Source organism: Procambarus clarkii, chromosome 35, assembly GCF_040958095.1.
Source record: "Procambarus clarkii isolate CNS0578487 chromosome 35, FALCON_Pclarkii_2.0, whole genome shotgun sequence".
Taxonomy (NCBI): Eukaryota; Metazoa; Arthropoda; class Malacostraca; order Decapoda; family Cambaridae; genus Procambarus; species Procambarus clarkii.
In genome coordinates, this window is record NC_091184.1 from 36,905,553 (window position 1) to 36,930,655 (window position 25,103).

A 25,103-nucleotide genomic window follows, 5' to 3' on the forward strand; every position below is an offset into this window, starting at 1 on the left:
GACGTTCCTGATGCATCCCATTTCATATGGAAAAAGAAGAACAGTATAATCATAATCAACATCAATAAAAAAATTTACAGAATTGTTATTTACATTGTTTTTGTAAAATATAGTTTTGCAGGTGTTTAATACTTTGTATTTATTTATTTTTTAATTAGCGGGCTTCTGAGAGTCAAAATCAGATTGGCTGGAGTAGTGGACCTCCTGCCAATAAAATGATGTGCATGGATGTGGTGAGTAGCCTTGTCATTTTTTTATTTATTTTTTGTTTAGTTTCCGGTATGGTTGGGATATATTTAATAGTAGAGTATATTTGGAACTCCAAGGGGTGCCTAGCCAAATTTGGATCATAGAGATCCGGGTTTGAAATTGTCCACGGAGGCGTGTTTGTTTAGTGTGCAAAGCACCAGTTGCTCTTCTCATGCCAATGTGCTGGAATAAGCTAACCCTCCTTGTATGGGGACTAGAACCCTGCACATTTGTGGGAGTCAGTGACATAAATATTTTTTCTTTCTTTTTCTTCTATTTTTTCAATCACTGGCATAAAAAATGCTGTAGATTACAGTTTGGCTTATTGTCACATGAATTGTTTTAATTACAAAATAATGAATTCTAACTACAATACAAGTCACTATCAACAAGTGATTGGACTATGTTTCCCTTATCTTTGTTGTTACTCAGTAGCTGACAGTGAAAAGTTTCTTTACAAATAAAATATAATTTGAAAAGGGTTTCACAAACTTCTGTTTGTGCTTGATTTTGACAACTGTTAACTTCAGTAGCTTAAACTGTCATTTCAGTAAATTTTGGGGAAATGCTGGAAATTGAAAAGATTCAGGGAAGATATTTTTATAGACAACAAGAACTGGACTAGCTGGTTTTGTTACCTGCATTATGCAGTAGCAAGTGTCATATAACCTTCTATTTGGGCAGAAAGTCTCTACCTATTGTGATCTCTTATTTTGTTACTCTCTTTGGAAATAATTGTTTATAATATATATTTTCTCAGTGCTGCTGTTGCCAACTCAATGATGTAAATAAAACTTCTTGCCGAGTACTACTTTATGTAGGCATTGCTTTTGTCCCTGGATGGTATTTCATTCATGCAGTTCACATCTGCCATCTATATGAATCGGACATGTGATAGTTTTTTAACCATCACCCTTCTGAATTTTAAAATAATATATGTTTTCATTTGGGTTAATATTAAATTATTAATCATCGACATCCCTTTAAGAATTTCCTTAATGTCTTGCATTTTCTTTAAAAAGCTGTTCAGTTTAAAGGATATGTTGCAACTCCTTTTCCTCTATTGTTGTTACTGCCTTGACTCTATCCCTTGTCAGGCATACATATTAACCCATATTGTTTAATTGGGTCATATATGGTAACACAAGTACTTTGGAAAGAATTTGTGTTGAAGGTCAGAATCCAGGGCACTTGATTTCTCTGAGTGGCAAGTGTCTCCAACAGGGTGGGGGTTATGATAACTACCGAGGTCAGACACTTGCCCCCTCAATGCATCAACCAGCACGCAAGTTCCCTCAACGCGATCATCAGTTTGGCCCTCGTCGGGCTGGCGACAATCTTTCTCCCCGTCGAGGCAGGGGTGGCCGTTTCTTAGGTCAGGCCGGTCGTCAGATGACGACTGAGCAACAGTCAAAGAAAACATTAAATGTCAAGAAGGGAACAGCCAAGAATAGTAAGGGCCTTGAGAAGGAGAAGGATGAGGAATCAACACCAGCATCAACAGGTGATCAAAAAGGAGATAAAACTGAGGGTGATGGTTCCTCAGCTACAGCTGACCCCAAACAGAGGTAAGCGCTCTTCCCAAAGTGCTCATGACACTTCTGTAGGACCTGTTCCTTAATGGAATTTTTTTGGGCTGCAATTGACTTAATGGTTGGCCTCTGTAAATGGTGGAATTATATAATGATGAGCTGTGAACTTGTTTTGATACACTGTTGTATAGCAGTTGATACTTGTACGCCTATCCATTTCTTACAGTAAAGCTGTATTAATTTAACCTAGCAGTTTCTTTTCAAGCTGCTCAAATCAATTCACTTTGCTGTTGGAGAGGAATTCCCAAAAGCAGAATTAAAACATAAGGGTGATAAGTTTTTGAGTTAGTATGTGATTACTTCCAATTATGAAACTGGCATAGCATGGGTTGGTTTCCATGGTTAAATATTTTACCATATGGGAAAATAGCAGAGATTTCTAAAGATTGTCTGCTGATTGTTTCAATTATGCTTTTATACTTCATATCTATCACTTAGGCATAGTTAACTCAGACCAAACTGTAATAATCAGAAATTTCCTGCATTCCTTTAACAGAGAAGGATTGGAATGTGTGTGGTTGTGTTTTGGTACTTTTTTTATTTATTTTTTAGAATTGGCACTAGTCCTGGTTTCTTTTGTTAGAACTCATGGTGTTCCAGTTTGGCACCAGACCATGAAAGTTATATCTTATAAGGCATAAATTTGCTTTAAAAGTATTTTGTATGGCATTTGAGGGTTTCTCTGTGATTATGCTTGCTTTTCAAAATTTCCTTATTTACAGAACACATTAAAGCTATAATTTCAAATTTCCAGCATGCCAAATTGGAACAGGTTTCCTAATTTTGTGACACAAATTGGTGTACTGTACTTATGACAAGTTTTTTTTTGTACATGGTCCCAGGTAATACCAGCACAGGTGTATATATATAGTTTTTTATGTTTTTGTTTCAGATCTTGGGAACAAAATTTAGCAATGCCTGGGTGGATTTGCAGCTTTTTTTTATGTTTGTGAAGTTTCTGTAAATTTGGGCAGTTGTTCATGCTTGTATTCACGAAGTAAAAATATCCTCTCCTTGCTTGACCTTTGGATGTTCCTGGTGTTGCTCTTGCAAAGCCTGCTGTGTTTTAAATATTTAATTATTCTGACATCTGCAAAAAGCTCTCCAGTGGCCCCGTTATACTTTTCTGTTGCTACATTTCTTTTTTAATATAAATGTTTTAATGACATTTTCTCAACTTGAAAATGCATTATACAGTTCTTAATTTTTTCCAATTAAGGATCACTTAAATCCTTATCGATTTCTCATTTGCATGGAAAATTATACTGATGAAAGTGATTAATTAATTAATTGAATAGGTAACTAATATACAGTGTAATAAAATATAAATTTGTTCATGGGTAATACAAAAGAGAGAGAATCGTCTATCATCTATTAAAACTTCAATTCCACTTTTTTTCTCTTTGTCTGTCGTCCTATTCTTAATGTGTTTAGATGTGCCACAAAAACCTTAACATTGTACGTAATTCACTACTCTCGGTGCCTGTTATTTTAACTCATGTTTTCCGTTTACAACACTTGAACTGGATATTTAATGCATTCCCTGCCATACTATTTGTCATCCTTTTTGTGGCTGTAGTATATCAGTGTAGTATTATTCCTGTGTCTTTATAGGGAGTTGCTCTCATAGCTCATCACAGTCTCATCTTGAATATCTTCTGTACTATATCAAAGTTTCCTAATTTGTCTTGTCTACATTATTAATTTCTATAACACTCTTTTTATACTGATCTTTGCTTTTATGGTAATACCTTTACTTCAAGTTGTATATAAGGCTGAACGTATTTAATCATAAATTATAATTTCCCATTTGGCTAAATGAGTAAAATATTACCTTGAAGCTATATTCTCAGTGGCAAGGTACTTGAAGACACAGATGATGATGATGATGATGATGATGATGATGATGGAATAAAGAAAGAGGCACAAAGCATTGATAGTTCTGCTGAAACTAAAGACACGAGTGACAGCCAGGAAAGCAAGTCAAGGAAAGACCCACCACCAAAATTCAGATCGGTAAGCTTTTGACCATGTACAGTGTATGTTAAATGGCTAAAACAATCTAAATATTTTTATATGCACACTAATGATTCCTTATCCCATGAGTGGTTAACAATGTGATGAATGCTTAGATATTTAATAAACTTGTGTAAATGCTTGTATCCAGTAAATAATTTGTATAGAATGTTTTGCAGTGTTCCATTTTCCAGGATGAAAGTACTTTAATCCACACCCACCTACATCCTCCCAGGTCACTTAACCCACATTATCCACATCCTCCCACTGCACTTATATCAGCCACATCCTTCCACCCCCACCCACATTATTCATTTCCTTGTACAATACAACCCTTCAAAAATATCGGTACCCTTTAAACAAATCCACTCCGTCCGACCACACCTACTCCCTTTCACCCCTACTGCATTGCATTGCACTGGAAAGATCTGGGGAAGATTTATTTAGACCCTAAGATATAGAGTTTCCAGAGTGAACAAATGAAGGTAATTATCAGGAACAAGCACTAAGCCAACTAAGTGACTATGTAGCCCTTGGAAGGGATACAAAGAATTGGAGTTAGGATAGGATGTAGGAAAATAAATTGTACCCAACTATTTGGACAGTTGGTGATTAAACACCAACCTGTCGGTTGGTGTTTAACCGACTTCACCAAGAAGTCAGGTCAGGCTTTACTGTCCAGTCCAAGTTGTTGGGCCCAGAGTGATCAAGGTGTCTCACATAATCAACCAAGCAATCTTTCAAAGAATATACTTTTTGATCTACTTACATATATATTAATTTTCCCAACAGGATGGTTTGATACCCAAAGAGGCTCTGCAGTGTCATATGTGCAATTTTTACCAGTTTAATTCTCTCCAGGTAAGTAGTGATGATATCTCAATCCTCAAAAAGCTGCTTAAATTCTTAGTTCAACATTTTCTAGATGTTGACACTTACGTTATTAAAAAATTATCCATTATGCTTGTATTCAGTAAAACTGTATGTATCTAAGTCATTATCTGTTACTCTCCAGCTGGATGGCCCATATAACTTTATAACCTCATGTTAATCAAATTTACAATTATCTGAGACTGGTAATGTTTACCTAATTCAATCACACTTTTAATGTTATTAATGTCTTTACTGTTAGCAATAGTTGTAATGTTCTGTTGTCCCCCTGGTTGGCTCAAATATACTGTTCGAAAAAGCAGTTGTAAATCTTAAACGACTGTATTTCCAACAAACTTATCAGTATTTCCTCCTGTTGTCCAGTTCATTTTGCTGAAATTCAAGCCACTTACATTGCAGACAATATTAGACCTAGCAGCTCTAGATATTTATGCCCAAATGTGTGTTCGTTCCATTCTGTCCAGGTTTGGTGACATGAATGTGTCCTGTTATCAGGCTATCATTACCTTCAATTCAGTCCAAATTTATATATAAAATACCATACATAGAAAGGCTTTATTTCTTCTAGTTCATTAAATTATATGGGTCACATGTGTTTGGTATATAATGTCTTATTATATATGCCTATGCTGTCTCATAGGCAACTTAATCATGTTGTATGACACACACACTGAGTGGGTTACAATTTTTTTTTCCAGGGTTTCAAGAATCATTTAGAAAGCAGGAACCATGAGCAGATGGAACGTTCTTTTCATGCCAAAGGTGTTGCTGTTCTCAATCTCTTAAGGGCACAAGCCAAGGTGATTACTAATATAATTGATTGATCATTTTGTAAAGAATGTACAGTATATCACATACAAAAATTACTTACATTTCCCACAGTTAATCTGTATTAGAATTTGATTTCAAGCCCTTCACATTTGGAGTTCATTAAAAAATGAGATGTCTTGTGATTTTGATAAAACTGTAGATTTTGATGTACTGTTCTGTATGTAGGCATTTAAAGTTGCATAAAGAACTAGATCGTACGCTCCCATAGTTACTGATAGATAAGATGCTAAGATAATAGGAAGGATAAGTAACTTAGATGATTGTAATGCTCTTCAAGAAGACCTGGACAAAATAAGCCTATGGAGCACCACTGGGCAAATGGAATTTAATGTAAATAAATGCCATGTTATGGAATGTGGAATAGGAGAACATAGGCCCCACACAACCTATAAATTATGTGGAAAATCTTTAGAGACTTTTGATAAAGAAAGATATCTGGGGTGGTTCTAGATACAAAACTATCACCTGAGGACCACATAAAGAATGTTGTACGAGGAGCCTATGCCACCCTTTCTAACATCAGAATTGCTTTTAAATACATGGATGGCGAAATACTAAAGAAATTGTTCACGACTTTTGTTAGGCTAAAGCTAGGAATATGCAGCGGTTGTGGTGCCCATATCTTAAGAAGCACATCAACAAACTGGAAAAGATACAAAGACATGCTACTAAGTGCCTCCCAGAACTAAAGGGCAAGAGCTACAAGGAGAGGTTAGAGGCATTAAATATGCCAAAACTAGAAAATAGAAGAATAAGGAGATGTGATCACTACGTACAAAACAGTAACAGGAATTGATAAAATTGATAGGGAAGATTTCCTGAGACCTGGAACTTCAAGAACAAGAGGTCATAGATTTAAGCTAACTAAACAAAGATGCCGAAGAAATATTAGAAAATTCACTTTCGCAAACAGAGTGGTAGACGGTTGGAACAAGTTAGGAGAGAAGGTGGTGTGGAGGCCAAAACCGTCAGTAGCTTCTAAGCGTTATATGAGAGTGCTGGGTAGACAGGACACCACGAACGTAGGTCTCATCCTGTAACTACATTTAGGTAATTACACACACACACACAGTGTGTGTGTGTGTGGACAGGGGCCTGGTGGATAGCGCGCAGGACTCGTAATTCTGTGGCGCGGGTTCGATTCCCGCACCAGGCAGAAACAAATGGGCAAAGTGTCTTTCCACCATGAATGCCCCTGTTACCTAGCAGTAAATAGGTACCTTGGGAGTTAGTCAGCTGTCACAGGCTGCTTCCTGGGGTGTGTGTGTGGTGTGGGGGGAGGGGGAAAAGGTAGTTAGTATACAGTTGATTGACAGTTGAGAGGTGGGCCGAAAGAGCAAAGCTCAACCCCCGCAAACACAACCAGGTGAATACAGTGTGTGTGTGTGTGTGTGTTAGAGAGAAATATGTAGTAGAGCTAGAGAATAAATTGGTTAGAAAGGTGGGGTCCAAAAGCTAATAGCTCAATTCTGCAGATACAAATAGTAAATACATACATACATACATACATACATATATTATTTGCTTGAATTCTTTTGTTTTTGAAAACATCATTTGATTTCAGATATGTTGACATGAACACACTGACAAATTTTCAGTTTCTTTATGGTGTCTTGCAGTTTGTGATAGAGAAAATGCTTATACAACGTAATAAAATATTCAGTATATGAGTTTAAGTTACAGATTTCTTCTCCTTTTCAGGTGTCTTCACAAAGAAATATTCTGAAAATGCGGAGGATGGGCATGAAGGGCCGCATCTCAACATGTCCAAAATGTGATTGCTCCTTCATGGGAAGCATTTACGATCACAACAAAACTAGAGAGCATTATGTAAGTTCCTAAAGGATTTAATGTGTTAAATCTTAGAAGTGTATAAGATATTGTCATGTTAGTCGTGTAAATCAGTGTTGTTTAAAATGTTTAAACGAAGATATAGGGTGTTTAAAATTATTAATTTATAAGAATTGTTTGTTTCGTGTTAAATTAAATTTTTCTTGGTGCTGTTTACCTTATTTTTGTAAATATTATTTATATTTTACCTAAACAATGATATAAGTATTTATATGTCAAAGTTATTGTAAAGTAACGAATTTGCTGGCATAAAAGATGCACCCCTTATTTTACAAGAATACTTTTGTGGAATTTTTTTTTTTTGTATGTTTCCTCATACAATGAAAAATATTTTATAGTGGATTTTGTACCCCAACTCTTACCTCCTCTAAGATCAGCTGTGGTGTAGTTGTTATATTCTGGGCAAGAGATTTTCTATACAGGATGTGAAACTTGTATTACTGGATGTGATGTTTTGTTGCCGCATCAGGCCACCAGGGCGGCACAGCCGGTTTTGGCATGCCATCACAGTGCTCATGTTTTGTTGTCATTCACGTATTGTAAATGGCTGACAGGTAGATGAAGGTTGAACATTCCCTTAAAATTTCTAGGATCATTTTTCATTTAGATAATGATTAAATGTGTCTTAAAGGAAACACAGTCGTTAAATAATGTATGACATGTCGGGTGTGGGTTAAGTATGCTGGGTAAGATGATGTGAGCTTTCTTCATAACTGCCGACGTATTATAAGTTTGTGATAACAGACTGTGATATGACGCTGCTTGCTTTCAATATTTTTTTATTAGCAACGATTTTTGTGCCTAGCAAACTTACTCAGTATTCTCGTCCAGCTGCCTAGCCTATGCCCCTCAGTCTCCCAGCTGTAATACAGCTGCATTAGATGCAGGGCACTTTTTTATATATTTAAAAATAAAAGTGTGTCGTGTATGTCAGCAAATACGGTATATACTGAGGAAAGCTTAATAGCTAGAATTTATTGCCAATTGCAGTACAGGTATGTTTAAATTTTAAATGCACAGTGTTTAACATAAACTTATTAGACCTGGCTTCAGAGTTATTTGTACAGTTCCTGGTGTATCTAAATATTTTGGCATTTTATTTCCTTCATCTTTATGCTTGAAATAGTGAGTGGAAATAGTTTCAAATATTTCATCTTGAAGTGATTTGCTACCCCCTCACTGTTTATCACTGTTTTCTTACTTGTATCTAGCTCATATGCATCTACAGATTATACCAATGTTCTCTTGTCTCATCCCATCAAAAGGTTGTCTTTATAATTTTTTCTTTTCCTCTTAATATTTTGTATGTATGGCTCATATTTATTTTGATCCTTCTCACAAGTGGAGATATTCTATTTAATTCCCTTAACCACTTATCCATATGGACTTGTTGGTCGGGAGAATTGTCTTCACATTTGAGTATCTGGTGCCACCCATTCTTGATTACCTAGGACTCTTGGCCCCATCTTCTGTCTTTTAAAACTGTGGAATGTACAGTAAATTTACCTTGGCTTCCATGTGTTCATTACCACTTCACTAAAGTTCTTCTTCCTTACATGTATTTGGTTCATTTGCATGTACTGTTTCCATGTGTCCTTTAGACCTACATCTCATAGGGAATACTGTTTCCTTATTCACTTTGTGTCTTGGTTTCCTTCAGTGTTTGTAGGTTGTCTAATGAACCTGTCCTCATTGCGCAGGTCTCCTATTTTTTATGATTAACCTTGTGGCATTCCTTGGAATATTATAATTTTTTGTTTTATTTGGTGTAGTGTCCATACAGGTGCTGGATATTCATGAGTTGGCCATATTGTACTTATATGTATTTGTATAAACTTATATATAATAATCCATGTATGTGGCACTTAGCTATGTCTTTTTTTTTTGTATTTCAGTTGATCAATCATTACACAAAATGCTCACCGTGCCGTATCTGGTTTGACAACAGAGCTGATTTGGAAAAGCATCGCCTCTCTCATTTGCATCTAAAGGTATGGCATTAGACCCTTTTTTTTCTTCTTCTAATGTTGGTGAATGTTTACGTTCTTGTAAAGCATGAATGTTGGGGATAAACATTCATTTATTATTAGTACAGTACTTCTCTATTCATGTGAATTATGATTTTTTTTTTTTTTTATACTTGTTGCTTTGACAAACTAAACTAACCTATCCTAACCTCCCTAGGCCTAATATAGTACTGTACATGTGTATGCTATATTAAGCCTAGGAATATTTAAGTTTGTGTTTTAGCTTCATTTATTTTAAAAGAATTCCTTACTAGTCAGTAGACTACTCCCTAAAGGCTAAGACTGTACAAGTTCTGACTTGTCGTATGTTCTTACACAATGCTCAGCACAATAGGTACTATCTAAAGAGGTGGATGTGTCGTATATACTGTATTCTTACTCTTTCTTTTCTAATAGTATAGTATACATGTATACAGGTTTGAATACAGTATAATGAAATTCTTAATTCTTTTGGATGCATTATTGATCTTCTAAGTTTTATAATGAAAGGTTCTTCAATCAATTATTTTCTTAAATGTTAAAGTATTGTTAATGAAACAAAAATGTATATTATGTACAGTAGTTATTATTGTTAATTTATTGACAGAAACAAATGAAGATTGATGCAGATAGGTTGGAGAAAGCCTCGAAGGCTAAGAAGACAGAAGAGGACAAAATTCCAGAACATGGTATTATATTATACAGTTTGTAAATGTGGAGGTAAACTATTGTAATACAATGTTTTGTTGCTAATTCTGAGCTATTCCATGTGGTTGCTGACAAAGTCAAGATTCTACTGACAATTGGTTGGTTGACCTATCCCATTATCAGGATAAGTCAACTAACAATGAGGAAGCTAAGTAAACTGTCAGTGCCAAATCATACTGGTGCTCAGGGAATGAGGTCAAGTATATGCTCAGTCTCTTAGCTTTTCATTAGTATTGCTCGGCATGGCCCGTTTGCAAAGTTTAATGTTGATTTTCATCCTGCCTTTTCTTTGGTAGATCCTAACCTGAAGTTGGTAGAATCTTACTTTATGGAGCAACCAGGTATGCTGCTCAGAATGGGATTTTTATTTACACTCAATGATAAATTCTTTGACTTTTGTATAGGAAGTACTCTGTGATTTAAAAACATACAAATGTGTGCATGTGTATATATGGGATTCCAAAAACAAAGCTGTGTTCCTGTAATTACAGTTACAGTACATGTTTCACAGTAACTACCTTAAGTGTAGTTACAGGATGAGAGCTACGCTCGTGGTGTCCCGTCTACCCAGTACTCTTTATCACATAACGCTTTGAAATTACCGACGGTTTTGGCCTCCACCACCTTCTCACCTAACTTGTTCCAGCCGTCTATCACTCTGTTTATAAAAGTGTATTTTCTTATATTTCTCCAGCAGCTTTGTTTCGTTAGTTTAAATCTATGACCTCTTGTTCTTGAAGTTCCGGGTCTCGGGAATTCTTCCCTGTCAATTTTATCGATTCCTGTTACTATTTTGAATGTAGTGATCATATCACCTCTTTTTCTTCTATCTTCTAGTTTTAGCATATTTAATTCATCTAATCTCTCCTCGTAGCTCTTGTCCTTCAGTTCTGGGAGCCACTTAGTGGCATGTCGTTGCACCTTTTCCAGTTTGTTGGTGTGCTTCTAAAGATATGGGCACCATACAACCGCTGCATATTCCAGCTTTGGTCTAACAAAAGTTGTTAACAATTTCTTTAGTATTTCTCCATCCATGTATTTAAAAACAATTCTGAAGTTAGAAAGTGTAGCATAGGCTTCTCGCACAATGTTCTTAATGTGGTCCTCAGGTGACAGTTTTCTATCTAGAACCACCCCTAGATCCCTTTCTTTGTCAGAATTCTTTAAAGATTTCTCACATAATTTATAGGTTGTGTGGGGTCTAATGTTCTCCAATTCCACATTCCATAACATGGCATTTATTCACATTAAATTCCATTTGACAAGTAGTTGCTCCATCTACTTATTTTGTCCAGGTCTTCTTGAAGTGCATGACAATCATCTAGGTTTCTTATCTTCCCTATTATCTTAGCATCATTAGTAAACATGTTCATATAATTCTGTATTCCCACTGGTAGATCAGTTTATGTAGACAATGAACATTACTGGTGCAAGAACTGAACCCTGTGGTACTCCACTCATGACATTCCTCCAGTCCGATACCTTGCCTCTGATTACGGCCCTCATTTATCTGTCAGTTAGGAAATTTTTCATCCATGTTAGAAGCTTACCTTACAGTGTCTGCATGGTCATGTTCTCTAAAACATAGCTTGCAAAGAGAATGCTGGAATGAAGTCATAGACAAGGTGAGCAGAAAAAAGTGGTCTGGGACTAGGTATTACAAGTTAATCTATACTGCATATTTCTTTAACTATATAATTGGATTAAAAGGTAGATATAAGAAACCCCCCATGTGTCTGAAGTTACTATATGGCTTATAAAGACCATAAGAAATACCTTTTTCAAATATACAGCATTTATTTCTTCACTGTAAATTTTAGATTTACCAGTATTTATAATAAATTGATTGAGAAAATGTTGATAAGGAATCATCTTCCTAGTAAAACCTACATTGTATACTGGTAATGAAAATTTCACTTGCGTGATATTTTCTCATATTTTATTGCTTTACAGAATCAATGAAAAAAGTGCATGATGCTGTCGCTAAACTGAAGATTACCCACAGCATAAAAAATGTGTGGAACAAAAACCGTATACCATTTTATGATCCTGCTGTGCCCATAGGTAAGTAGTTGGACAGTATTGTTTTATACATCACCAGTATGATGATTGGAATAAAAACACCTAACATACTTAGTCAGCATTTCTGAGCTCTAACACAAACTGAAAATAGCCAACACCTTATATTATTATAACTTGGTTCAGACATAATGTGGTTATTAGGTATCTCTCGTCATTTTTAAATCTCGCATACAGTGCGTTTAGACTAGAATGGTTGGCTATTTTGAACTAAATAATTGAGGGTTTGGATCTATTGCACCAAATCAGATTTTGGCATCAGTCATGTGTATGGAGTTCTATGGGCCTACCGGAGACCACTGAGCCAGAACCTGGCCCCCTCAGAAAGGCAAGGGAAGATATGGCTTATAGAAACTCCCGTGTGGTTGGAAGCATTCTATGTCTGCCATCAACCGGCACCCAGAAAAGTAAGTGTCCCAAAACAAACCCCAATTCTGGCTAAAATTGCTACCAAAAGCCGAACTAGTGGATAGAACTCCCCAAACAAAAACGAGCAAACCAGTATGACGTCACACTTCACCGTGCCGCTGTCTGTGCAGCTCCCCCTCCCTGAGAGGGGGAAGGGGGAACCCCAGACACTCCACGCCAGCTATCCACCCTCAGTTCTTCGGCTGATGCTAGAGGCTGAGGTCGTGTGCTCCAGCTCCGGTGGTTGTTTCAGCACTGTACTTAGAGTGTGGTGACTGTCTTCTAGGTGGTGCGTGAGCCGGGAGTGATTCTCCAGTACTCGGGCTGCATGTGCCTAGGGTTTCCTTCCCTAAGTGCCGTGTAAGTACTGCCCTTGGGACTTTGGGCCACCTTCCACAAGTTCCTTGGGTTTTGCCCCCACTAGGCCGTTTGCTGCTTGGTTTTCAGCCGCCCTTTGTGTGCTCGGGTGTTCTGTCTTCCTTGTTCGCCTCAGGGTAAGGGGCAGTTTGCACTAGTGGGGTGCAGGGTACTGCGCACCTTGTTTTCACCAATCATTGTGGCCAGCTCTGTTCCGCTTGGGTACGCTGTCTTCTTGCGGGGTTCTCTTTTTCTTTGTGTTTGTCTATCTGGTGGGGGGAGGGGTCTGCCTTCGTTCTTGCCCCGTGTCCCATGTGTTCTGAGAATTTTTCCTTCTTCCGGTGGTTTTCCCTGCTAGGTCCCAGTGAGTGTATGGGTCCTGGGGGGTTCTGTTCTTAGAAGGTTGTTTGGTAGACTTGGGTGCCGGTTAGCAGTACCCTGCCTGGGATTACCTGAGCGCGAGTCCTATTATAGTAAATGCTCAGGACCCTGGGAAACCCCTGGGGGCACGCGGGTCCGATGGATGTGACCCCCGGAGCCACCCCCTCGCTTCCAGCGAGTTTGAGGGTTGCTCTGTCCCCTTGTCGCCGGGTGACACTCTGTCTTTGCCTCCGTTTGCTGCCTGTGGGATCGGTGACACCTTCGGCCCGGAGTCCTGCGAGTTTTGTTGCTTGTTTGTGACTCGGTTACCCAGTCTTATGCTGACTATACGGGTTCAGGCAGCACACGCGTTGCACGTTGAGCTTCGACGGTGGCAACATTCTCGGTTGTTTGCTCCCTGGAAGGCCCGAGGCTACCCTGTTTTGGTTGATGTTGGGTCTTGGGGGTGTTGGTTGTTTCGGTTCCTTCCACGCCCCCTTGTCTTTCCCCTGTTGTGGTCTAGTCTGGTCCCCCCTTTCCTACCTGCTTCCAGATCCTTACCGTCTGTGGGTTCAGGATCGGGGCGGGGATTCATTGGTTTGGAGACTCGGGCGATCTCGGTGAATTCCCCTTCCGGGGTAGTGACGGGGGCATTCGAGCCTGTTCCTCCAGCCGTGTTGTATGAGTCTGCCAGTGGCTCCCTTCCTTAGTATTTTCTCGGCTGCCCTGGTTTTTTCTTGAGGCCGGGGCTTTGGGGGGACGGCTCGGCCCCGGGGCCTGCCGAGTGGGTTCCTGTTTCATGGGGGAGGGCTGCCTTGGTGGGGGGGGGCCTCAGGCCCCCGTTGGACCCCGCGGGGGGTTTTCTACCCTCTAGGCAGGGCTTGCGGTTACGGGAAGTGGGGTTTTTCCTTCCCCCTCTCCATCTGAGTTGTAGGGTGTTGGCCCACTTCCCGGGCTCGGTTCCTTGCCCATTGAGTCGGTTGGTTCTGTCCTGTTGATGGGTGCTCTTCTGGGTTATTCCCTCATTTTTTCTTGGGACTGGGACTTCTCTGTCATGTTCCCCTCTTCTTGGGGTTCTGCATGACTTTTGGTCTCGGGTGCGACTGTGCCTTTGTGCCATCGTGACTTGTGCTTGCTTGTGTGTGTTCTCGAAGGTTCGAGAAGGTTTTTTGCTACTTCTCGTATTATTGGAACGTCTGTCCTCTTTTGGTCTGGCTTCCCTCTGGTCCTTTCTAGGGCTGGATGGTCCTCTTCCGTGCTTATTCTGGGTTTTTAGTCCTGTCTCGTTCTATTGTTATTGTATTTTCTCTCCGTGCTCTGTCTCAGCACTGCTCATTTTCTTTGCATGCTCCTGGTCTGGGATGCCTGGTTGAGCTACTTGTAGCCCAATTGGGTTGCAGATTGGGTTCATTGTCTTCATTGAATAAGCCGGCTATGTATGTTGCTACTTACTACCTTTTGGCTCCTTTTCCCATAAGCTGGGCTGTTTCTTCTCCTGGCCAAATCAATCGGGTCACAGTCTGTTTGGCTACATTTCTTGTAAAGTAGTCCTAGTTGACACCTTCCCGCCGAGCGGGTTGGGTATGACCAGTATGACGTGTGACGTCATACTGGTTTGCTCGTTTTTGTTTGGGGAATTCTATCCACTAGTTCGGCTTTTGGTAGCAATTTTAACCAGAATAGGGGTTTGTTTAGGGATGCTTACCTTTCCTGGGTGCCTGACCCGGTCAATGGCAGATATAGAATGCTTCCAACCACACGGGGGTTGCTCACCTTGCCTCTCTGAGGGGGGGGGGCCAGGTTCTGGCTCGAGGTCCCTGGTAGGCCCATAGAACTCCATACACATGACTGAATGCCAAAGTCTGACATTAGCATATCAGCCTGGATAGCTCTGGGAAGCCTCCGGGTCTCGCCCAGAAAATGGCGTTTCATTACATTCAACACTGGTTTTTTTGTTAACCGAGGTATGGGTCCCAGCTACCTTTTGAAAATTTGGGTTTGAGGCCGGTGAATGGGATCCAAGTTAGATGTGGTGAAATTTTTTTACATACAGGTTCTCCTGGTAGTTTTCCATCATATGATAAGTTATACTGGTAATTAAAATTTTGCTCTTGTGATATTCACCAATAGAGCTTGTGAAATTTTAGGGTATGAATGGTAATCCCCTTAATATGGCTCTGATCTTATTTTCTAACAAATTAAGTAGATTAATAAAATATTTAGAGAAACGGGCATAACAATGTGAAGGTCTTGTCTTGTGAAAATATGTATCCTCCAAATGTTTCCTGAAGGCATCTCGAGTTACATTGAAATGCCAGCCAGCTGCAACAAGGTTGCTTGGTAAATCTTTTCATTTGAGTTGCCCTGTGATGTCATATTTCTCAAATACATTGAATTTGCCCGAGTTTTTAACTACTAAAATTTTGCCCTTATTTTTCAGGTTTGAACTTCATAATGAAGAAGTCTAATTACTATTGCAAGATATGTCCCAACAAAACAGTACAGTCTGCTAAAGAGGCACTAGCCCATTTTTGTTCACGTGAGCATTATGGTACTTATGCTGCTCATCTTAAAAGCTTAGAAGTAAGTTCATATATTTAATGTAAAACTGTACTACAACATTAAAGAGTGGCTCCCTGTAACTAGGCACACATCAGACATCATCCCTAAGTCTCAGCAGCCTACTGGAGACTAGGGCCAGAACATGGCCACCCCCCTCCCCCTCACAGAGGTGCAGGGAGTATAAAGTATTTTTTAAGATCACCCCTCGTGTGTAGAAGCTCAAGAATGGAAGTGAAGAAAAACAGATAACTGCAAGGTTCACAGCAAACAAGAAATGTAGCAGAATTATTTAACAAATGATCCACTCAGTAGTTAGGCCTTACCTCACTAGTTATAGCTGGCTACTGCTAGCTGGCAGCACCAGCAGCCACTGCAGTCTATTTTCAGACTTATGATGATAGAAAATTTGCTGCTCTGGCCGCTGTATTTTCAAACATGTCTTTGACTGATATCCAGGTACGGGGATTTTGAAGGTCTACCAGGGTCCTTGGTGGCTGTTTACTTGTTCAGTGTCCATGGTCCCAGTTGGGCTTGTACTGCTTTGGGTGGGATTTTCCATTCTGGTTTCTCATTTTTTGGGGGTATGATTTACTCTTGTCTGTGGTTAGCTAGCTGCAGGGAGCCACTGTTTGGCCTCTCCAGAAAGACAGTACTGTATTAAATAAAATGCCTCTTTCTCAGCAAGTCTTAGGTGCTCCCTTGTCTCGCATCTCCTTATGTGCGTCACTTTCTTTTTCCTAGACTCGACTGAGGATTGTTGACATGGGGAGCCAGAAGCTCCAGGTAGTGCCACCACCTGGAAGTGGCCAGCTGTAACTAGGAGGGGGGGGGTTGACCTACCAGTAATTACTGGGTGGATCAGTTGTGGGGTCATTTGACAATTTTGCTTTGCTTCTTTTCTGTGGGTTTCCTTGGTGAAGGTGAACTTAAGAATTACCTGCTCCCTTACCTTCTGAGAGGGGGATGGAGGGCCAGGTTCTGAATGGTTTCCAATAGGCTATTAAAGACTCCTATGGCTGATGTGATTTATGTGTGGGGGTTGTGACTTGGTATGTGGCTAGCTACAGGAAGCGCCTTGGAAGTCACCAAGGCCCACCCAGTAAGAGGAGGCCTTTGCTCCTCTTGCCTCACTGAGGGTGCCAGGTTCTGACTCGTCCCTGGTAGGCAAGAACTCCGTTAACTGATGCCACAGTCTAATACATACATATCAGCCCAGTAAGCTCCGGGGAGCCAGAAAAGTAAATATTAATTGATGATAGGAGAAATATCATCAGTTCATTTTCAGAGAGTAAAAGTAGTTCATTTATATACAATGATTTATTGTTGTATTCCTTATTGTTTAATTAATCTTCAGTTGTCTCCTCTTTTCCATCTTTAATTGGACTGGTTACCCTTTCGACTATTCTCGCTACAAATTCTCTTTCTCTTGTCTTTCTTGGTTTCTTGCCCTCTACTATCTCCCCAATGGCTAAATTTCTTCAGCTAAATGGTAATTGGGTTAAAGGTGCTGCTGTTTAATATTATGAATAATTTTTGTTGTCATTACAGGAGAAAAGGAAGCTTGAAGAGATGAAGGAAGAGGAGAATGTGGATGTAAATGAGCAGACAGACAGTAGTCCAGAAGAAAAGGAGCATGACGAGAAAGATACTCTGTCGCAGGAAAAAGAGAAACAGAGTGGAGAGGCTGATGGTGGTGATGATGCTGATGGTGAAGCTGATGGTGATGCAAATGATGTGGAAATGGTGGATGAAGAAACTGACAAAGCCAACGTGATCACAAGCTCAAGTCCGGCTAAAAAGACACAGAAGAATGGTGATGAATACTATGGGGACATATTAGATAGATTGGTAAGTTTGTTGTTTAGCGCAAAAGTATCAATGGTCACTACAACCAACATCACGGGCTCCATATGCTTATACCCTCATGTAGGATCACCTACATGATACGTATGCCTGTACCCTAAAAATCAGTTGCAGCCATTACCACAGGTCCTAGAGATTCATACAAGATCTATTCCAGTGTCAACTATTCAATTTAATGCCCCCCCATCCCCCCCTAAAAAAAGAGCCATGAGGAGAGTTTGTAATTTAAATATTACAAAGCTAGTAGATAGCATAAAAAGTTATATAATCACCATGACCTTAGATTGCTTGTGGACAATTTCGATAGTTCTACCATTGCTGGCTGGCCAGCAAGTTCAACCACTTGGGCTGGATGGTAGAGCGACAGTCTAGCTTCATGCAGGTCGGCGTTCAATCCCCGACTGCAAGTGGTTGGGCACCATTCCTTCCCTCCGTCCCATCACCAGCAATCGGGCTTCCCTCGTGTTTGCCTGATTCAATTTTCTTAGCTTCTTTATAGTGTATTATGAATTATTTTAATTCTGTCCTTTATTACTATTTCATTTGCAAAATCTTTCATCTTGGTAAAATCAGGACCTTGATATGATGGAACAAGATGACACTGATGATGAACAAGAGGCAGATGCTGCTGATGCTGCCAAAACTTCATCCAAAACTGATGACAGGAATGGACAAAACAACACCGACATTTTAAATAAAAATGTAAGTTGCGTATATACTTTGTACCATCTATAAAAAAATAGTCATGATTACGTATATTAAAAGTCGCTCAGTACAAACGGTCTTCCATTAATAAATCTAATTTTTTTCATATGTTATAAGTTCCTTGGGGGTTTGGCATATAGTTTTTCCTTGGTCCGTGTTACTTATTGGTGGGCTGCTGCCAGCTATGATTATTAACTTTTCAATCTAGTTGTGGATTTGCAGAGCAAAATTTTCAACATCTAGTTTGCTATCAAGCATTAATTCTCTTATGTTGATAAGTTTTCTTGCCAGCACTGCGATACCTTTGTCTTCTTTACATTTTCTATCATCTCTCGACTGAATAGCCCTTGAAAATATCACATTACTGTATTTAGAATTCTCTAGTTATATTTCTGCCAATGTGATAAGTGTTTCTTTTTTATTACATCTTGTAGCTCTAGTATTTTTGATCTTGCCTTTATCTTGAGTCTTTATCTTGAGATGATTTTGGGGCTTTAGTGTCCCCGCAGCCCGGTCCTCGACCAGGCCTTCCCCCTCAGGAAGCAGCCCGTGACAGCTGACTAACACCCAGGTACCTATTTTACTGCTAGGTAACAGGGGCATAGGGTGAAAGAAACTCTGCCCATTGTTTCTCGCCGGCGCCCGGGATCGAACCCGGAACCCACAGTATCACAAGTCCAGTGTGCTGTCCGCTCGGCCGACCGGCTCCCATTACCCATTGCCTCTTCTATGTTAGTGTACCGAATTTTCATGAATTAGATGTAAATGCCTTGACTGGTCACAACTGCTTGTGACTGCCTGACTGGCTGTGACTGCTTGTGACTGCCTGACTGGCTGTGACTACCTGACTGGCTGTGACTGCCTGACTGGCTGCAACTGCTTATGACTGCCTGACTGCCTGTGACTGCTTGCGACTGCCTGACTGCAGGACTGGCTGCGACTACTTGTGACTGCCTGACTGGCTGCAACTGCTTGTGACTGCTTGCGACTGCCGGCTGCGACTACTTGTGACTGCCTGACTGGCTGTGACTACTTGTGACTGCCTACTACATAAGAGGCAGGAAAATCTGTAAGGGAAAATGTAATCTTGTGCCAAGCATTATCAGGAAAAACAAACTGCCCACACCAACACATGTTGCATCATGCTTGCTTGGGAAATTATAAGGTATGTAGGTGAAAATAAATCCCCTTGGTACTAATTTGAAATTGATAAGGTAAAAATTTTGAGTACCTACTGCCACAACTTCACTAGTTGAGGGCCCTTGGCTTTCTGGTGAGCATGGGTCTTCTGATGTCATTCAGTAACACAGATTTCTGTCGGAGTTTGGCAGACAAAAATGCTGACTTAACGGTAATTTTGACCGGATTAACTAAAGGTTTTGGTTAATTGGATATAGATTAGCGAGCTCTTACAAGTATTTATGTAGGCATTTCTATCCTTAATTGTATATCATTCTCTTTACATCAAACAATTATTTAGAACTTGCTTCTATTAACTATTACCTTCAACCTTTTCGTCATCTAACCCATTTAATTTATTTGGAACTCCATTACCGAAGAACTTCTTTGTGGCATCCTTATGACACATTCATGTTTCTAGTTTCCATCTATTTTGAGGTTATCTTGAGATGATTTCGGGGTTTAGCGTCCCCACGCGGCCCGGTCCTCGACCAGGCCTCCTTTTTGTTACACATCCCCAGGAAGCAGCCCGTAGCAGCTGTCTAACTTCCCAGGTACCTATTTACTACTAGGTAACAGGTAAGAAACTCTGCTCATTTGTTTCAGCTTCCACCGGGGATCGAACCCAGAACCTTAGGACTATGAATCTGAAGCGCTGTTTACTCAGCTGTCAGGCTGTCTACAGTACAGCATTCACCCTCATTCTTTTTAGCTTTGAACATTGCTTTTTGTCTACTTTATCAAATCCCCTTGGAATCTTGCATGGTGTTGTTGTGTGTGTGTACTGCATTAAAATGTCTTGTTACATTTCTCAATTAGGATGGTTCTGGATCATCAGTGATTGAGGAAGCATTGTCCGACTCTGATGAAACAAAGAAAAATGGCTCGCATTCGTCTGGTGTGAAGGATGATAAGAGTTCTAGTAGTAGAAAAGATAAAGCTGGAAATGGGTGAGTAGCTGGTGGAACTTCTTCCATCTCTTTCAACCTAGCCTAGGGATCATTAGAATGTCATTGATGTTCCTAGCAAACCAGAAAACTATGAGCTGTTTCCCTACAGCAGCTCATCTAAAACCTGGCCACATAATATTTATTTGTGCTTTTTTATTTGCCATTATCAGGAAATGCATTATAATATAAAAAAAATTAGGGAATTATTAATTTTATGTGCACCACGGGGTTGTCACATTAAACAGCCACACTGTACAATAGTTAATACAGTATAATGCAAAAGTAAAGTATAAGTTATGTGTGGAACCATCAATTAAAGGGGATGCAATGCATAGGAAGTTTAAATACAATTTTGGTTTAAAAAAAATAACAAAATATTTATAGATTTTGTGCATTGAATTTGGTATCAAAGTATGTCATCATGGCACACCATAAGTCAAATAAAATCAGTTGATATATTAACGTAGCAACAGCCTTGTGAAATTAATAATATGTAACGGTAGTAAATTTTATCTTTAAATTTTTGGTAACACAATAATCTGAAATAACTTGGCAAATTACAATAAATATGTTTTCTTTAATTTTAGTGTTAATGCTTCAGCTGTTGAAGTAGATGATGAAACCAAAAGTGATGAAGGGGAAAAAAGTGAAGATGAATGTGAAGCTCCCTCTACACTTTCCACACCTCGGCGAAAGGCAAGAGGTAGAGGAAGGGGAAGAGTACGTGGCACAAGGAAATAAATACTTTCAGAGGACTACATGAATTTCATACATAAACTAGAATTGCACATTAACAACCAACACTAAGTAATAAGCCATGGAAATGTTTGCTGTTGCTATATGACTATTGTAGAGGCACACAAGATGACATTTTTAAAGTGTACTTTGAAAAATATTCTTGAATTTGCAACAGTTTACTAGATTTTCATTGCTTTAATGCTTTGTAACTACTTGTTTTACATTCGTTCTAAATGGATGTCGTAGTAGACAATTCCCATTTTATTCTTCCTCTTTCACAGAGTTAGGGTTTTGTTTCCATATCCATACTCTGTCATTATCTGTGGAAAGATTGTAGTATAAAATAAACTATTGTAATTAAGGTAAAGAGTTTTGTGTGTTGAAGAATGTTTGGGTTGCTTTTTACCAATGTTATTTTATCGCTACACTGTACTATGTACATGACTTCAGTTTACTTTTAGTATAAAATATCGAGAAGCCATTGTAGAAGAAAGATAAAAGCTAAAAAATATTCAGTGCTGAAGTGTGATGTTTCAAGTCAGAAAAACTTGAAATATGAGGTTTCAGGGCAGAACAATGAGAGATACAGGATGATTTGCTAGACGAATAGAGAAAAAAGGAACATTTCAACAGGAAATAAAATCATTAAGTATTTAAAAGTAAGCTGAAATAATTTTAATAAATGAATGAATGTGTTACTAAGTAAGATTGTCAATGTTGAGAATGCAGAGTTTTGTAGAAATTCACTTAGTTGATCTAAATAAAAAAATAATAAAGTAAGTTCCATACAGATATTTGTATTTGTCAGACACGATATTGACCAGCTTAAAATATGGTATAATTTAAGAATAATTACAATTTCATTTTTTGTTGTTGTAATTTTAAAGTCTTGTGCACTTAACATGTATGGGCTACTATACATAAATGAAACAACTTTTTTGTTACTGTACCTGTAATATTAGCATTTCACTGGATAATATGGATATAAATACTTGTATAGTACATTTGTCCAGCTTGTTACAAAAAACAATTTTGACAATTTTCAAGTGCTGGTAGATTTATATTTAATGTACGTAATTCAGATATTGATACAAGCTCTTAAAGGTAAGTACAAGTGAAAGAATTTATATTATTGACTTGTAGGTAGGAAATATTTAGATTAATACTGTGGTTGCATCCATTTTTGCTCTTATAATATTAGGAAATTTGTATAGAAAGTATAGATTGCCATTCTCAAAATCTGATTATGGCATACAGTTGCTAGTCTAATAAACTTAGTTATTTTGGAAACTGTATGATTTTCAATACACTAGAATTGTAGTAGTGGGAGTGTGTGCCATATATGGTGTGGCAGTGCTTCTGCTGGAGTTGATGTTATACGAGAACATTCATCATGTCGTACTTGTTTTAAATTGTTAATGCTATCAAAATGTTAGTAAAGTTACTGTATTTTTGTTAAAAATTTAAGTCATGAGATTGCAATGAAGGCATAGTGCATGCATCTCGTCTATCTGTAATAGTCTTTTTTTTTTTCTTACCAGTCATTACATTTGTGTTTTATCTTTATAATTTGATGTTTTATTGTAACTCAAAATGTAATGAGGATCACATTTATTTAAACAAAATTTATTTGCTCAGAGTTCAATAAACAGAGATGAAATATAATAAACATTTATTTGATCCTTTTCATTGCTGGTAAGGTAAAATTAAGGAGTCTGATTTTATTTAAAAATTTATATAAAAGATTTTATAACAAAAAATTATATACAATTTTGTTTTTTTATAATATATATACAGAACTTGTGTTATCCATTACTGAAGTATAACAGGTATTTTTTCTGCAGGTGACTTCCCCTCAATCAGCTCATATTTTCTTATACTTTTTTTAAATTGTTGTAAATTTAAATTTATTAATTATCCTGAAAATTTATCTTTGAAGGCATCTGTAATGTGTAGCTGTTCAGTCTGGCCCCAAAGAGAGGGCCCAGATTCAGTGCCTCTGTGTGGGTGGGTCACAGGCATTGAAGTGATAAAGTTTCTTTATGTCGAGTTGTTGTTCACCAATATGCTGGAGGATGAGATTATTTGAATGATGATGGACAAAAACCAGCACTAAAATCATCGCATGGTAAGGTAGATAAGAATATTACAAACCACATCATCAAATTGGCAGATATCACCAAGATTTATGATCATGTGAGAAATGAAAATGATACTGAGGCCTTTACGTGAAACTGTGGCGTTCTACATGAACTCCACAAATGGCCGGAAGACTGGCAAATGCATTTTATTATTAAAAAATCAAGACATTGCATGTGGGTCATAGCAATCTACTTCACTACCCAATTAATATTACCTCGCGACAGATTGGTGACACAAATGATCTTGGAGTTTGAATTTATCATTCACTGAAAGTTGCACAAGTGGGAGCTAAGTAAAAAAAAAAAAAACTAACTAAACCCTAGGAATAGTTAAGCGAACCCTTGAATTCAAGGAAAAGAAAGTAATTATCGAACTGAATAAATCTCTGGTGCGCTCCCACTTTAATTGAATTATTGCATCCAAGCATGAAGACATCTTCAGTAAGAGAGCCGTTTTGCAGAAAGTTCAACACCAGGCAACAAAAAATCATTCCAGAACTACCCGGTAAGTGAAGTCTAGTGCCAGGAACCGTTGAGGGCCACATCACTTAACACTACGAATCTGACATAACAGGGACTGATCTCGTCGAAACCTTTAAAATACTGAGTATAATGGAGGATATTGATTCAAACAATTTATGTAAAAGGACGGATGTAACAGAAATAAGGAACAACGGTTTCAAGCTCGACAAGCCATAATATAGGACAGAAAACAGGAACGGCTTTTTCTGTTTTTTTCACCCAGGGTTAAAAATCCACGAACCCGCCGATGCCGTAACAAATTTATTATATTTATATATACAAGAGTCCTTACATTCACGTAAAGCCAGTAGCATGCATATCGTTTCAGACAGGTACTTAATCTTAATTTTCCCTGGAATATGACCTGCCAAATCGTTTATCAACTAGGTACCCATTAACTGCTAGGTGAGGTTATTACCAAGGAAAGCACCAAACTATTACGACTATACTGCTAGGTGAACAGAGGCTTACAGTTAAGGACTGGGGCCTAGTCAATCCTCCCGGCCAGGATAGGAACCCAGGCCAAATCGCTTGCGAAACTTGGGGCCAGTGTCTTAACACTGCGCCACAGAGACTAAAAACCAGCACAAATAGGGGATTTTTGACAAGCCCCTGGCTTCCTGTTTCTTCAAGGTCGCTAGAGATATACTGTAGTAACCCTCAGGTAAATTCTGGTAAATATTTTGTTTCATTAACAAGCACATCAATGTGTTGCTACCCTGTTCAGTATGAAAGATTACACAGTGTAGATAAAAAAAACTAGCTATACGTTCATCTAATACTCCAATCCCACACAATTATAAAGTTTAAACAGTATCTCTCTTTCAGTATCTTTCTTCAGTTTTGGTTGCCGTACTATAGAATGGATATAAATTCACTTGAACGTGTCCAGCGTAGGATGACAAAGTTAATTCCCCAAATTAGAAACCTGTCATATAAAGAGAGATTATAAAAGCTTAAATTGCATTCGCTGGAAAGGCGAAGAGTTAGAGGTGACATGATAGAGGTTTACAAGTGGATGAAGGGACATAACAAAGGGAATATTAATAGGGAATTAAAGGTATCAACATAAGACAGAACACGAAACAATGGGTA

At 38.6% G+C, this 25,103-nt stretch overlaps 1 protein-coding gene across 5 annotated transcripts in view; it reads left to right on the top strand.

Annotated features, from left to right (window-relative positions):
• LOC123768420 (zinc finger protein on ecdysone puffs) overlaps positions 1 to 23,014 on the top strand; it is a 42,224-nt gene extending 19,210 nt beyond the window's left edge. For 3 of the 5 annotated variants that reach the window (XM_045758926.2, XM_045758929.2, XM_069336354.1), the window contains 14 exons: positions 159 to 233; positions 1,474 to 1,817; positions 3,695 to 3,857; positions 4,650 to 4,718; positions 5,447 to 5,548; positions 7,281 to 7,409; positions 9,326 to 9,421; positions 10,044 to 10,125; positions 12,098 to 12,208; positions 15,789 to 15,931; positions 17,459 to 17,758; positions 18,347 to 18,475; positions 20,477 to 20,607; positions 21,195 to 23,014. In XM_045758926.2, coding sequence (XP_045614882.2) covers positions 159 to 233; positions 1,474 to 1,817; positions 3,695 to 3,857; positions 4,650 to 4,718; positions 5,447 to 5,548; positions 7,281 to 7,409; positions 9,326 to 9,421; positions 10,044 to 10,125; positions 12,098 to 12,208; positions 15,789 to 15,931; positions 17,459 to 17,758; positions 18,347 to 18,475; positions 20,477 to 20,607; positions 21,195 to 21,348 — 2,028 coding nt within the window. In that variant the 3' untranslated portion in view covers positions 21,349 to 23,014. The remainder of the gene's footprint in view (positions 1 to 158; positions 234 to 1,473; positions 1,818 to 3,694; positions 3,858 to 4,649; positions 4,719 to 5,446; positions 5,549 to 7,280; positions 7,410 to 9,325; positions 9,422 to 10,043; positions 10,126 to 12,097; positions 12,209 to 15,788; positions 15,932 to 17,458; positions 17,759 to 18,346; positions 18,476 to 20,476; positions 20,608 to 21,194) is intronic. The other 2 variants (XM_069336356.1, XM_069336355.1) reach the window with 1 other exon arrangement.
• Positions 23,015 to 25,103: the final 2,089 nt, after the last annotated feature.